We start from the raw sequence: 15534 nt of genomic DNA, 5'->3' as shown, positions 1-15534 counted from the left end.
TCTCAGTGTCCGCTTTAATGGCCTGAAGGGAATCGTCCACTGTTTTCCCAAACAGGTTGTTCCCATCGAAGGGCATGTCCAGGACTCTGGTCTGAACGTCTTGACGGAAGTCCGTAGCCTTGAGCCATCCACGCCGCCTAAGGCAAACGCCGTTGCCCAACTGGCGGAACCCAGTATCGGCGATGTCCGTCGCAACGGTAATGGCGTGGTCCGAAGCCACCTCACCTTCCTGCAGGATCTCCAGGGCCTATGTCCTCGTGTCGTCCGGCAGGAAGTCCAGCAGGGGAGCCAGTTTGTACCAGAGCTCCCTGTCGTAGTGGGCCACGATAGCCAAGGCGTTGGCCGCTTTAATCGTCGTCGCTGCCGACGAGATGACTCTGCGTCCCATAGCGTCCAATTTCTTTCCCTCACCGTCTGGTGGGGAAGTCGATGTGGAGGCCGCACCCCCCCCCGCTTTCTTCCTGGCCGCCGCGGAGACGACGGAGTCTGGGGTAGGCTGTGCCCGGAGGCACAGGGGGGCCGTGTCCGGGACCCGGTACTTCTTCTCGTACCGGTCTCTTCTAGCTGGCGTCGTGGAAGGGTTCTTGAGGAGGGTGAGGCCCTCATCCCAAATGTCGTCCAATAGAGGCACTGAGAGGACCGTCTTCCTCGTGGCCTCGCGCCGCTGATAAAGGAAACCTTCCTTCTTCTTCTCCTCAGGGCAGAGTTGAAAAAGCTCGGATGCCCTGGTGATCATGGAGTGGAACGATTCAATCTCGTCGGGCGGAGAAGCCCTGTTGGGAGGCGACGACGGTACATCCTCGTCGTATACCTCGTCGTCCGTACCCGTCGCTGCCGTGTCAGTCCCCGTATCATCCCCTCGGGTGGACGGGGAGGAGGGCTGGACGGGGCGCGACGGCTGAAAAGGAGGTGGAGGGTGGATCCTTCTTTTCTTAGTAGGGGGAACACCAGAAGGTCCCGGTCCTGGGTCCCCCGACGGGAGAGGTTCCTCCGTCGGCAACGGTAGTCTCGTCCTTATCTCTGAGCATAAGGACTGTATAGCCAACAAAATGGCCGCCGAGTTGTCTTGCGGTGCTGGCAGAGGGGAATCCGACGGGCGATCAGGGGCCCCGTCGGTACCCTCGACGATGTCGTCACCTGCGTCGGGATCCATCCCGACGGGCCGGTCTTCTTCCACGCCGAGGCCGTGGCTTAAGACCTCGACCAGTTCCTCCTCCGAGGTTGAAGCCGAATCTACGACGACGCCCTGCCCCCCCCTTTCTCTTCCCCTCGGGGGATTTCACGAGGGTCCTATCGATGGGCACAAAAGAGGACTCCCTCCGAGGTGGCAGGGAGACTCTGAGCCCCGAGGTCGCCACCACTGGTGTAGCCTGCACAGGCTGAGCCAGGGCCGCCGCCCAAGTTCCGATTCTTGGCCGGATGGATTAAGGCCTTCACCACCTTAGGTGCGCTTACCGCCTTATCCTTGAGGGGGGGGGACACCGCCTCGCTCCCCCTCCGCCTTCGAGCTCGACCGGGGCCTCTCCAGGAGCTTCGCCGGGTGCTCGGCCTTCCTCTTACCCGACCCAGAGCGTTGGCTCGTGGTTGATGGTGCCGGGGACCTGCCTGGCGCCCGTAGAGCCCGACCGTTCGGCGCTCCCGGTGCCAGCGGACTCGCGGTGCTTGGCCTTATGTTGGACCCCCGTCGCCGGGGCGTCCTCAAAGGTCTTAGAAGACCGCTCGGTTTTCTTCTTCTTCTTCTCGCCGGACGGGCTCTTCCCTTCTAGCCAGTTGGCGAGACGTTGATGGCGGTCCTTCATGGTCCGCTCCAACATGTTGCCGCAAAACGCACAGTCCTTCTCCACGTGCGTCTTGTCCTCATGTAGGCAGTAGAGACAAAAGGAGTGTTCGTCCTCCTTGAAGACGTTCTGAAGCTGGCATCCAGGGCAGACCCTGAACAGCTTTCCGGGCGCCGAGCTTCCCTTCTCCTGGGCCATGACTGGGCCTGAGAAACTTCTGGAGTCCTCCAAAAGCGTAGCTCGACGAATCTTCACCCTTGAGGGGCGCAGAGGAATCCGACACGGGTCCCCGTTGATCGGATAGAGAGTCGGTGGAGCTTGAGGCTCTTTTGACCGAAAAAATGAAGTTTTTGAGAAAAAAACGTGAAAAAATAGCACTAACGCTCGAGAGCAATAGCACGAGGATCCCAACACATGAACGTGCGGTAAAAATCTGAAGATGGCTGCCAGAGGCGGTGCTTAGGTAGAGGGCAGTCATTGGCTGTGGTCAGTATGACGCAGAGACCAGTGATTGGTTATTACTACGAAAGACAGATCAGAAACTAAACTGATACTGGTTTTTTCTTTACCGAGGATTCCCAGCCTGACGACGGGGAATATTCATGAGCATGTGAATCCATGCCAGACCCCATGCTGGAGAAATCCTGCCTGGTCTTCGTCTATGATTTCTGGGAGAATTTTCATCAGCCTAGTGGCCAGTATTTTAGCGTACATTTTTGCATCTGTATTTAGGAGCGCTACGGGGCGCTAGCCGGTACATTCAGAGGGATCTTTACCTGGTTTTAGCAATAGTACAGTTGTAGATTTCCCCATATCAGCCAAGACCGACCCTTTCTCTCTAATGGTATTGAAGAGATGTGCGAGTGGTGCGAGCAGCTGTGTACGGAATTTTTTGTAGTAGCCGATACCCAAACCATCCGAGCCAGGCGTTTTGTTCGCCGGTCTGCTGATATTGCATCACTAATCTCCTGGGCAGTTATCTCTCCCCCTAGTGTGTCCCTATCGTGTTCTGCGAGTTGGGGTAGGAGCGTTGCTGCCATGTGAGACTTCTGGATTGTAGGTTCAAGGTTTTCAGGTTTTACCAAGTCCTCATGGAACTGTACCAATATTTCTAATTTCTCTCTCTCTCTGCAGTGCATGACTCCCCCTGCTTGTCCTCGAGACATGCAATGTAGTTGCATTTTTTTGTTTCTTCGGTTTAGGTGCAAGAAATGTGTTTGCCTTCCCACCATGTATATAATATGATGGTTTGGTGCTCAATAGTGTATGTGCCACCCGGTCGGCAGTATGGTTTTCTAGCTAGGCTCTTTTCTTCCTAACTTCCAGTAGTGGTTTTTGTGTTTGTCGATTCTTATGTCGTTTCTCAGCTTCCTGTAGTACACCTTCAAGCTTTTGCGTTATGAGGGCCCTCCCCCTGTTGTATGCCACCGCTTGCAATATAAATTTGCTACATATAACCGCTTTCCCTGCATTCATCACCCTCCAATCTATCTCCACATTATCGTTTTCTTTAAAGTAGTTATTTATGATACCCTCCATGTGCACCCTGAGTGCTATGTCTCTTAAGATCATCTCGTTTAATCTCCATTGTGGGCATCATTTGCTTCCTTCCCCACCTGCCTCAATACAGACCAACACTGGTGCGTGGTCTGAGAGGTATTTTGAGCTTATTTCCACTTACATGACATTGGTGGTGAGGGGGGGGGGATACGGGAGGCTGAGATCAGGACCATAACTCTCCTGGAGTAGCCCTTATGTGCTGCCGAGTAGTGAGTGTATTGCCTAGTTTATTCCTGGAAGAACCGTCACGTTTCAATTATCCCCAGATCTCTGAGGAGTTTCCCCAGTGCTTGTCTATTTTTCTGGTTGGCTGTTGTGGGTGGGAGCGTTTTATCGAGCGATGGGTCCATTACGCAATTAAAATCGCCCCCTGTGATTAGCTGACCATCACACCATCCCCCCCAATTTCTGTAGTATCCCAGTAATTATGTGTCCCGTTTCTCGTTGGGGACGTATGGTGCTGGTATCGTGTATATTTTACCCTTTAGCGTGCCCTTGATTCCCAGGTACCTCCCTTCGGTGTCTCTGATCAGTTGTAGTTTCTTAAACCATGTCTCGACTAATCGGTATGGCTACTCCTTTTGTCTTTTTGCCGCTGGAGACGAAGTATTGTTGGTGGAAAAGCCCCCATCATCTTCACATCCTTTTGGAAGGAGATGTGTCTCCTGCAGGATCCCTATCGCTGCTTGCATCCTTACCAATCTGCCCAGGATTGCACAGCGTTTTACGGGTGAGTTCAGCCCTTGGACATTAAAGGATACTATTGTTGCTTCAGCCATTGTGACCTGGTCCAGTGTTCTTGCCCTCGCAAAATCGCGCTGCCTCTCTCTAAGGTTTCCCACTTCTATCTCTTTCCCTTCTTCCCCTCTTTCCTTGATGCTTGGGCCATTTTTTGTGGCCGATGTCATTTTCCTTCCAGCCCCCCCCTTCCCCTTCCCTCCCGGTACCCTCCCCACCCTCTCCCTCCCATTTCACCCTTCCCCCGAGGACCCTTGTGGCCAGGGATCTTGAAAATCCCCCCTGGTGACTTTCCCTGGTGTTGGCCACTTGCTCCCCAGTGTTCCCTAAACGCCAGGATAATCTCATATCCTGAATTGGATTCCTAAATGTGATGCCCTCCTACCTAGGTACAGGCTTCATCTGTTGTCTCTCGCAGACATCCTCTGACAAAGTCGTTTTAAGTCCACTGCTCCCGTGGCGAATACGATCTGCGTTCCCCTATTGCGCTAGTCAATCTTGATGAAAGGGCCCGTTAACTTAGTTTCTCTGCTGGTTCTCGTTTTCCTCTGTGTCGACCATTCCCATGGATTGCTCTGGATATTGGGGGCGTTCTGTTGTGGTCTGGTTTCCACCTCGTTCTGGTCTTCCTCCATTCGCAGCAGTGATAGGCCCTCTTCACAGATGCCGATTCGCCTTAGATTTCCTTCCCAGGTGAAGAATAGCATGAATGTTTAGGCCCATCTGTACGATATGTGTTTTGCTTGCAGGGCTTTCGTAACCGGCTGCATTAGCCTTCTTTTGTGGAGTGTCGCGAGCGCCAAATCTTGGTAGAGTCATATGCAGCATCCATTGATCGTTAGGTCAGTGTGCACTCTTGCAGCTCTCAGGAGGTCTTCCTTCAGGCCATAGGACGTCAGAGATCAGCACGTCTCTGGTTCTCACCCCCAGGTCGTTTCGCTTAGGGCCTACCCGATGTATCCTATCGAATCCAATATTTTCCGGTTGGGTGCGATTTAGCAAACCGCTGAAGCATTGTTGCATGGTGTCTCTCAGGTCACCGTCCAACACCGATTCAGCCAAGCCTTTGAGCCTGATATTGGACCCATTTGACCGGTTCTCTAGGTCCTCAGCCTGGAGTTCTAAGTTGTTCATTGCTCTAGCCACCTGGTCCAGTAGGATACTACATTTCTTTGATTCTTCCGCCACACTTGATAGCCCATTCTCTAACACCTCCACTATTTCCCCCAGTTCGTTCATTTCAGCTCCTCCTTCATTTGCACCATTTGGAAAAACCAAGCAATTGTACTATGCCAATGGGAACTGAGCCAATCACCTCCTGGTGGCCAAGCTGCGCAAGCTCCAAAACCGGAACTCTGTGTTAGCGGGATGAGCAAGGGGTGGTGCAGCAGGGCGAGGCCGATAAAGTGGGGATCTTTGAGGCTCACTTTAAGTCAGTATTTCATTCGGCGAATTCCCACAGGCAGAAGCCCAGGCACAATACTTGTGTAATGCACACCTTCCCCAGGGGGAAGTAGAATGAAATGAAGTTTTGTGACCTGCTGGCTCCACCCCTCGGTGGAACTTTTTAACTCCTATGGACGGGTTGCTCAATCTATGGGACTTTCTACGACCGTCCTGATCCAAGCCAGGAAAGGACCTCCTACTCTGTGCCTCGTACCACCCCATTACCCTTACTAATTTAGACTCAAAGCTCTTCTCGAAAATCCTGGCCCATCGTATGATGTAGGTCATTTCTGGGCTCGTAAACACTGATCAAACAGGTTTCATTGTGGGTCATAGTGCAAAGGATAACTTGCGGCGAGTGTCAAGGCCTTTGACAGTGTGGACTGGGGATACCTCAGGCGGGTCTTGAAGGGGTTTGGGCCAGGGTTTACTAGTTGGATTATGGATATCTATCAACACCAATCCATTAATCTTTGGGTAAATGGGGCACTGTTGTCTAGGCTGTCAATTACCAGGGGTACGAGACATGCTGCCCGCTTTCCCCGTTGATTTTCGCAATATGTATGAAGCCATTTGCCAGTCACATTAGAGCTATTGGGCGATAGAGGGCGTCCGGGTTGGGGAGATGGATTATAAGGTGTCCCTTTATGCGGATGATGTCCTGCTCATCCTGGGCAATCCCTGCATCTCTCTGGCGGTGGTGCTACAGGAGAGGGATGTCTTTGGGCAGGTCTCTGGATTCCAGGTAAATTATGGTAAATCGCATGGGCTGGATGTGTTCCTGAAGCCGCAGGAGAGGAGAAACCAACAGTCTATCCCCTACTTGGGGGTGGACAACCCTAATAAGGCCACAGAGGTCTTTCGTGCCAATATTCCACTGCTGCTTCAGGAGCTGGCTGAGGACGTGGGTAGGTGGGGTCGCCAGGAGATATCTTGGTTTGGTGGCTGTTAGGAAAAGTTTGCATGCAGTACCCTCTGGGTCCACTACACACAACTATGACTACAGTTGTAAGTAAAACCAACCTTTGGTCTAAGTCTGTATCACACAGTTTTTGTTAGCGAGCTGAGCAGCCAGGCTTACCTCAATAGGGAATGTGAGCTGTAAGGGTGTTACACAGAGGTCTACAATCACATGTATTCAGATAGACACTTGTACTCAAGGTTTCTTGGTAAAACACTTAATTTATTACACAGTCAGTTAGAAAACATTCACTAAAAAGGAGGCAATCAATATCACACAAATATATACTACAGTACTTCCCACTATTCGGTTCTGTGACATTTAAACTACTTTGAAGTAGGAGCAAAATGGCAGCAAAATGGCATTCAGAACATGTGAAGTAGGAGCAAAAAGGCACAAGTTAATAAAACGAATATTACAGTTATTCTTAAACAGTGCAAATAGTTTGAGTTCACCAGAGGAGTCGATTCAATGCAATAGGTAGGCCAAAGTCAATGGACTAGAGTGTTGTATAGGTAAAACCGGTTCTGGTAGTTAAATGGAAAAGTCTTTGCCACGGTTCTCAGAAGTAGTTCATAGAAGAAAGGTTCATATGTTGGGTCATAAGCTGACAAGGCCTGCAAGTTGCCAATGTTTCACACACTTTCGCAGTGAGAGGTAAGTTCTCTCGGTCGAGTTTTCACAGACAGACTAAGTTGAATTTACTGACGCAGACCATCCTTAGTTTCGTTCGGTAGGGCAATCCCACCTTAGCATAGGGCGAGTTAGGCCTTACACGATCCTGACATTTAAGTTAATAAAGGTATTTTTGTTTGAACTTTGAATCTGCTGTCCATCTCTTGCTTCATGATGCAGTCACAATAGAGGGATCAGATGAGAGTTCAGAAAAAGAGAAGGTTTGGGTGTCATCCGCAAAGAGTTGGTACGAGAACACAATGGAGGATCAGTGCCACGAAAGCAGAAGTGTAGAGTGTAAAGAGGAGCAGACCCGAGACAGAGCCTTGTGGGACACCAACAGTTAGAGGACTGAGTTGAGAGGTGTTGTTGCTCCAAGAGACAGAATTATCAAGATGCAAGATAGGATTCCATCCAGGCAAGGGATCGATCGCAAATCCCAAGAAGAAAGAGTATTACGAAGTTCAGAGTGATCAACAGTGTCAAAGGCAGCAGACAGGTCAAGGAGAATTAGGATAGAGGTTAGGGACTGCGTGCTCAGAAAAGGCGATGAAGTTGGACACATTCATGAGAGCAGTTTCCATGGGTACAGGAGCAGAAACCTGCTTGTAAGGGGTCTACAAGGTTGTGGATGTCTAAGAAATTGTTAAGACGGTTGAACACAACTCTTTCAAGCACTTTAGAACATTGCAGAAGGAGTGACACAGGGAGAAAGTTAGCTGGTAGGTACGGGTCAGCCCCTTGCTTTTTTAGGAGAGGGAGGACATGGCTGTTTTGAAAACAGGGAAAGCAAGCAGAGTCGAAGGACAGGTTGAAGAGTTCAGCGAGGTGAAAGGCCACTATAGGGGCTTGACTAGCTGAGACCAAGAGGGTCTGGTGGGGTACAAAAGGGGTTAGTCTGCATCAATATAGATAGCACTACATCAGTATTAGTGTGTCTAAAGTGGGAGATGGGTGCAGAGAATAATCGTAGAGTAGGAGGCAGTGTGAGGAAATTCAGACGAGAGTCTTCGATTTTGGAAATTTTTGCAGCAATGTATTCAGGTAGGTCATTAGCTGTGAGAGTGGAGTTGATGGTCATAGACTTAAGATGAGTGAGGAGTGTGTTTAGGGTGTCCCGTAGCCGGCAAGGATGGTTGAGTGAGTCAATGAGGGTTAGGTAGAATTCCCTTTATCGCTCTATCAAGAGTGGACATGAGAGAGTTCAGGGCAGATAGGTAGAGTTGCAGGTCCTCATGCTAGTGGGTATGCCTCAATTTGCGCAGAAGCCAACGCATGTCTGTGCAGAGAGAGAGTATTAATGGAGTGACCCATGGTTCAGGATGCTGAGACTTAGGGGTGAAAGTAAGGAGTGGGAAGCGAGAGGAGAACAAGTGATCTAGTAGGGACTGCAAGTTAGAGCAGGCAGTGTGGGTGGTAGAGGTATCAGGTGTGGAGGAGGACAGCGAAAACTGTAGGTCGGGGAGAAAGGTTTACATTTCCTCCGTTTTAGCCAAAAGTCTGAAAATGATCTAGATAGTGGCTCTCTTTGGAAACATTTAACATCGGTCTTCCCTTTTTTAAAAATGTGTTACCAAGTGTATTCTTTTCTAAATCAGCAACAATGAAACATAACAGCATAATTTAACTTCTTTGAGCTTGCCTTTCAGCATCTTCCTGGTTGACAAGTTCATCTAGAAATCCACACTGAACTCTGTATTCCCGCCCAATCATTCATTTACACTGATAATTTATAATTATCTTCCAAAACACATTCTGCCTTGATTAAAACAATGCCAACTACCAGCATCATCCCCCTGTAATAACCTTTACTGCTCCATGGATGCCCAAAAGTGTGTTATACAAGTACAAAGCAACTGTGTAAATGGCTGTACCTTTTTTAAAAGCTTGCAAATAGTAAACTTTTTATCTCGATCCCTCAATCTCGAGCCCTAGAGTGTAGATCCACTCCATACAAAATGTTGTAAATGGGTGAAAATACATACCTTTGAACCAGATCTAGCAATGGTTCCTAGGTTAGAAACAAGTTCTTCCTCAGTCATCCCAATGCCAGTATCCTGCACAGATTAAAAAGGAACATTTCAGTGCCTGAAAACAGTGGTGCTTTGACAGAAGTCACAGTGAGCCTTTTACAATCAATATTGGTGCAGAATGATTATACACTATTTCGAATAAGGATGATCTGCATAATAGTGTTCTATGCTGCAACCTTTTTCTACCCTCCAGTAACAGTCACAAACACACATTACCCTTTTCTTATGTAAACCTCATGACCACAGAAGCACTGCTCAAATGACAAACTTGAAGCAGGCCCAGTGGCATGGATGAAAAAAAGGAAAAGTGCATTACTTTTGTAAACTTAGCACAAGTATACTTCAAATGGCCAAGCTTTGGTAATTTCAGATGGATGGCAAATAAGCACACAAACTGTCTACAATTTTAAATATGGCACAACCTGGAACAGCCATGAAAGCCCCTTGGACATTTGACCTCACCTTCAGTTTTCACACTACAGCCTAATCATCAGATATATAAAACTTAAACCCAGGGCTATAATAGGGATGGGGGCTTGGCTTTGGTAATCTCTAAATGCCAAACCACAACGAGTAACAGTCAATGGTGATGGTAGACAGTTTTGTGTAGCGTCTAGTCTCTTAATGGTGATGGTGGCTGCTGTCTGTGTGATTAATATGCAATACCTGAATGATGATGATTCCCTTCTCGCTGTCTGTCTGCAAGTGGATTTCTAGCTCCGGAACAACCGTACCTTCCGTCATGAGCTTATGGCGCAGCTTTTCTAGAGCATCGCTTCCATTGGAGATCAGCTCTCTAATAAACACCTGGAACAGAGAATGTTACATATAATCATAACCCAAAAGTAAAAGTGTCATTATGATATCTTAAAGCGATTACACAGAACATAAATAATTGATTTTGAGCTGAGAAGCACTCCCTAGCTCAAAAGAGTTTGATCAGCTGACCAAACACTTTCTACAGAGTTGGCAAACCTAAGGGGTGAAGATACCAATCACAGATGAGATTATGTTCTTGGGCAGATACAAACATTGTATCTGTTGTCCGCTCTCCTAAGAGAAAGACAATGATCCATTATCAGCCTCCCACTCTGTTGTAAATGATACACAGATGACCCACAGCCAGTCTTTTCCTTTCTACAGAACATAAGAGTACCCACTTTCAGTCTAACACCAGATCCACCCCTGGCCTTTCCGTAGGGTAGGAGAGAAGTCAGCTTTTTATCACTCTCGGCTGGGAGTGTGAAACAGATTGTTTCTTAAATTCTGGCCAGTGGTTGGTTTGTTGCCCAATAATATTCTGCTTATGAACGATCTGGGAGACTAGCTCCTCAAGACAAACAAAAATAAAAACGTCCAGAACGTGAGCCTTTATTAAAATTATGAAGGTCCCCAGCAAGAAATGTAAATGAGGAACCTGGGACTGAGTCGCCTGGACAGCAGGTGCCTAGGAGTAAATACATAAGGCGGTCTTGGGTCACAGTAAAAAGAGGATTTAACAGACCAGAAATATGTAACGAGTATGCTGAATGGCTGCATCTAAACGCAGTCCTGGAATGAAATGGGAATTACCAATAGTGATGGGAAGTCTGTACAATGCTTTATTGCTTAACATATATACAATACAAAACAGGGATCTGGATATTTCAGTTGACTACAGAAACTCTTACAGGATACTCCTAGAACCCACGTTTAATGTTCAATGTTAATCCAAACCTTGGTTGCAGGGTTTCTAACATTCTACCAGGCTCTTTCAGGGACGAGCCTGGCAAAGTAGTCAATGCTATACTCTAAAGCAGGAAGCAGAGTACAGAAAAAGAAACAGGGTATCCTACAAAAGTAATTAAGAGAACGTCCATATAGTATGTGTATAAAAATGCACACTTTATATGGTCTTTAACTGAAATTAAATGTTTTATGTTACAGGACAGACACTTTTAGAGAGAGAGAGGCTCGAGATACAAAACGGGGATCAGGGTTTGGGGAGAGGGTGGAAGGGAAGGAGGGTCTGAACATGCAGCTATCTAGATGTTTAAGACTACAAATCCACAGGTCCCTCAAAATGTCCTCTGATGGCTGTGGCTGATGGGAGTTGAGAACCAGATCATCTGGAGTGCCAAACACTGCAGACCCCTGGTTTAACTGGTGAAAACAGCATTATATTCCTACACTACAAAGACAGTCTCCACAGTGTGTCTACTCTGATGTTCGTGGGGTTGGTTGTAACTTTGTTAGCACCTGTGGGTTAGAACACAGGCTTCCCTGATTTTTCTCTCAAACACCGTTATAATGGATTTCTGGAATCTGGACTACTGGACAGATTTTAGGAGGCCACCCTAGTTTTAGTCAACAGGGAACTCAGTGCTCAGCCAAACCCAATCAAGGTAGCAATGGAGAGCAGTCAAGGCTATTCTCTGGAGAGTGCTAGAGGCGTCAGGGTCCCTAAATGAGTCCACACAATGTAACACACAGTAATTCAAGTCAGACAGGTAATCATAAAAATACAGTTTTTTATTCTAGGCCTTCTACACATACTGTAAAATGAAACTAGCTGGTAATGTCGCATAATGCCATTATAATAAAATATATACATTCACCATAGGTTCATAAATGCATTAAAAGTCACTTATTCGACAAGCAGTAATGATGGAACCAAGTCACAAGTGAATTTCCCCAACTTCAGCAGTTCAATCCCTAAATAGAATGGGGCTTCGTGCCCAAACGTCACAGGTGCCACAATGTTTCTCACCAGAATTGAGTCTCTGTAGGTTATTTAGGTTATTTATAATTTACTTGTGTTGGGTGAAAGATCAAAATACTTCAACAATTCTACTAGGTAAGTAAAGTGTTATTTTTATTTGAGGAGTTCCACCCAGTTTCGACGACCAAAAGGCAGTGTAATATAGGAGAGGGAGATAAGAGAGCCAGAGGTGTGGTAGGTGAGAAGGAGGAGACAGACCAGTTTACGGCATTTCAAAGGTTATTTATTTAAATAATGAGTATAAATGACCTTGCTATCCCTAGTTTTTGGGTTTCCCTATCTAAACAAACTAGCTAAGGTGCTCGTAGTCTGCTGTGAAGTCCAAAGGTAAACAGTCTGTCCTCCGTCCAACTCTAAACTGCTCTGTCTCTACCACTACTAGTCAATAAAAAAGACCAGGAGAATGACTCTTTTGTACTGCATAGGTTTTGTAGAGTACCCCCTCGACACACACACCAGTAATAATACAACCCACTAGGGAAAAATGCATTATTTCCTAGCTCTACGGTGCACCTGGTATTGGACATGAGCAAGATTGAAACCTTCGAGATCATGATAACTTCTCAGAACTACATGAACCTCCGCTCCATCCCAGACACTCTGGCGCCTCCATAACTGTCCCACACACAAGACTACATTTTTTACCTTATCCCCTGGTGCCTTGCAGCACAAATCACATGAATTGATGGTGGGAACAGCACGTCACTGCTCTTGTTCTTCCTGATCGATTGGCCAATGTACAATTTTATGGCCTGGGGTCTTGCGCTGGTAAGTGCACTTTAATGCTTGGGGCTCTGCTCGGGGGTCCATGGGCACAATAACAAAGATCTGGATGGGAAAAGGCCTGAACCCTCGGCCCCCCCACCCCTCCTCGTAGGATAGCTCTACAAAGATCAATTCCGGCCCTCTTGGCCTTGCAGGTCACATTCTTTCTGGGTTACATGCACTAATGATAAGACACAATGGATAACTGTCTTCGATGAATTAACCTTCTGCAGGGCTGCAAGCAGAAGACGAATGCACACCCTTCTTCTAATTCTCAGGACAGAATTAAGCGTACTGGCATTGCAATTGCAGAAGACCTCAATTTCAAGATTGCGTCTAACTTCTGAAATGGAATCTCAATACACATCGGATATTAATACCAGGATTCACTACATTTCACTACATTTCCACTACAATCCAGTTTCTATGGGCAACCCCGCCCCTCCTCCATTCTCCCAGCTCCCCTACAACATCTCCTTCTACAAACACCTCATCCTAAATCACTGAGGAGCCTGGGACATCCACCCCCGCTCAACAACAGAAACATTCCCCCCTTTCATTAATTCTATATTAACCACCTCCTTTGCCATCATCTCAGCCTCCTCATACCTCCATGTTCCTTTCTTCGGCACCCACACTCCATACTGAATGCAAACTTTCTACCGCTTGAGCGTACTGCTCCGGGGTGCAAGTAAGATACATACAGCCGCCATCTCCTAAATCAAACCAGTGCTCCACATAGTTATCGGGATCAGGTGGTGCTGTAGTCAATTTTCCATGGGGGGTCAATTCGGTGCTCTATTCTCACCATGTGGGGCATATTTGGATCATCTGTTTGTACCTGCCAAACTGTTGTACCACGAGGTGCACTGCTTACCACAATTGAGACCATCATCATCACACTATTAGGGATTGCTTTAGCACAGCAACAAAGTCCCAACTGGCAAGTGCAGAAGATCACCAGCCCGAACACCACCACTGGCACTAGTATCTTCACAACTGCTCCCATCCACGATGGTGCTCAGGAGAAGAAATCATCGAACCAATAACTCTTATGAATCCCTGCTTCCATCTGCATATGTTCTGTGAGGGTGTGTATGTCCTTTATTATCTGTGTGAGAGACCCATTCACAGCATCATTTGGAGGTACCGAAGTGCAGTAGGATTCTCCTATTTTTTTCTACAAACGCCCCTTCCGTGGCTGTGAGCAGATCCAGCACATACCTGTTCTGCAACGTCATTAACTGGATGGCTCTCAGTTCAACCTTGATCACGTTGAATCCTTGCTCAGGGTCATTCTCAACTGTATCAGTTCCAATCTAACTATCCGCAGCCATTTGGCATTGGCTGCTGTTTGTATCCCTGGTACTAACAGAGAAGCGAAACAATTTCTCTTTATTGTACAGTCTATATTGATTGGGTATTTCTCAAAGCAATTGAGTTGAGTTTTTCCTTGTGCGTTTTCCTTCTTCCCTCGCAAAATCAGGAAGACAGGGGGCTGCAGAGGAGGGTGTCCCTGGCGGTGGCGTGGGGTTAAACAAGCTCCCTGGTCTAATACTTAGGTGTGCTTCAGGGATCACAAGGAGAGCAGAGTGCAGTGTGGTCAGCAAGCATATGCCCCTCCATGATAGTGGGAGTTGCAGGAACGCCTGCTGGCCACAAATCCAGTACATAGTCATCACTGCTGCTGTTCCTTCCTTGAGGTCTGGAATGTTTATTGTCACACTGCCCTGCTCATTGGTACCCACAGGGATATCTCCAGCATTATAGAAGCACAGCTGATATTGTTCTGGTTTCTACACCGTCACTGGCTTCGCTTTTGCTTCAATCCATTTTAGCTTTGCCACATGCTTCCCCCAGTACTCTTGGCATGCTTGGTTTACCCTCTGAATCATTTATTTTCTATATCCTAGCAGCCCTGTGGGCTTTTGGCATTGCGGGCACACTCTGTTCATCTGGGTCCATCATCGCAAAGTGTACGCTGTGCGCTTGGAACGTGCTTCGCAAACTACATAGTGCTAGATGGACAAGGCATTGAGCATCTAAGAGCGGACCCACTTGCGGCATTAGTGCCTTGGGGGCTCCCGACACATGTGGCATTAAGGAGCAAATATAGCAGCTCCCATTTACCCATCAAATTCATGTCCGCGTACCAACTATTACTCATCTCTAGGTGGTGCCTCAGTATTAGTCATACCTTTTGCTCTTGGTCCGTCTTCTAAAATATTTGAATATGCTTGCACATATAATTTTGGCATCTGATAATATATTCATATTAATTTTTTGTGTCATCACATTCTGATTTATTTGGTGTATTAGTGTAAATTCCCAGTACTGTGTTATTGTCCTCATTCTGATACGTACAAGCGTCCATGGTACACCTCCCTCGGATATCCCCCCTTTTATATGTTCCAACCATATAAAATGACATGCTAAATATACTCCTACACCAAACATAAAAATAGAAAATATTTTCAATGTGAAATGCATCACACACATATATGCATAGTATTATCAGGTCTCTTCTAAGGTTCACATCGTACAGTAGTAATAGGTGCATCGATAAGTAATTGGAATTTCATTATTAGATAACAAAGGAAGAATAATTTGCCCGTAACAATGGAAATATGCTAGTGCATAATGTAAAACCGAAAATCAACACTGCATTCAGTTAAAATAGACAATTTGTGAAAACTCTGTATGTAGTTCATATACATATGTACATCTGGTGAATTACTTTTCAAATGTATGTCCACTCTTATTACGCACTACTCATGTTTTACTTTTGTGCTAGTCAGTTGGGGGTGCGGCACTCCG

At 47.0% G+C, this 15534-nt stretch overlaps 1 protein-coding gene across 2 annotated transcripts in view; it reads right to left on the bottom strand.

Moving 5' to 3' along the window:
• The window catches only part of TRAP1 (TNF receptor associated protein 1), a 666365-nt gene that overhangs the window by 556598 nt on the left and 94233 nt on the right, over positions 1-15534 (bottom strand). For both annotated transcript variants that reach the window (XM_069646853.1, XM_069646854.1), the window contains 2 exons: positions 9858-9998; positions 9144-9215 (listed from right to left, as the gene is read on the bottom strand). In XM_069646853.1, the coding sequence (XP_069502954.1) occupies positions 9144-9215; positions 9858-9998 (213 nt within the window). The remainder of the gene's footprint in view (positions 1-9143; positions 9216-9857; positions 9999-15534) is intronic.

This window comes from Ambystoma mexicanum, chromosome 2q, assembly GCF_040938575.1.
Source record: "Ambystoma mexicanum isolate Mex_15411 chromosome 2q, UKY_AmexF1_1, whole genome shotgun sequence".
Lineage (NCBI taxonomy): Eukaryota > Metazoa > Chordata > Amphibia > Caudata > Ambystomatidae > Ambystoma > Ambystoma mexicanum.
This window is presented reverse-complemented; position numbering and strand designations above follow the sequence as displayed.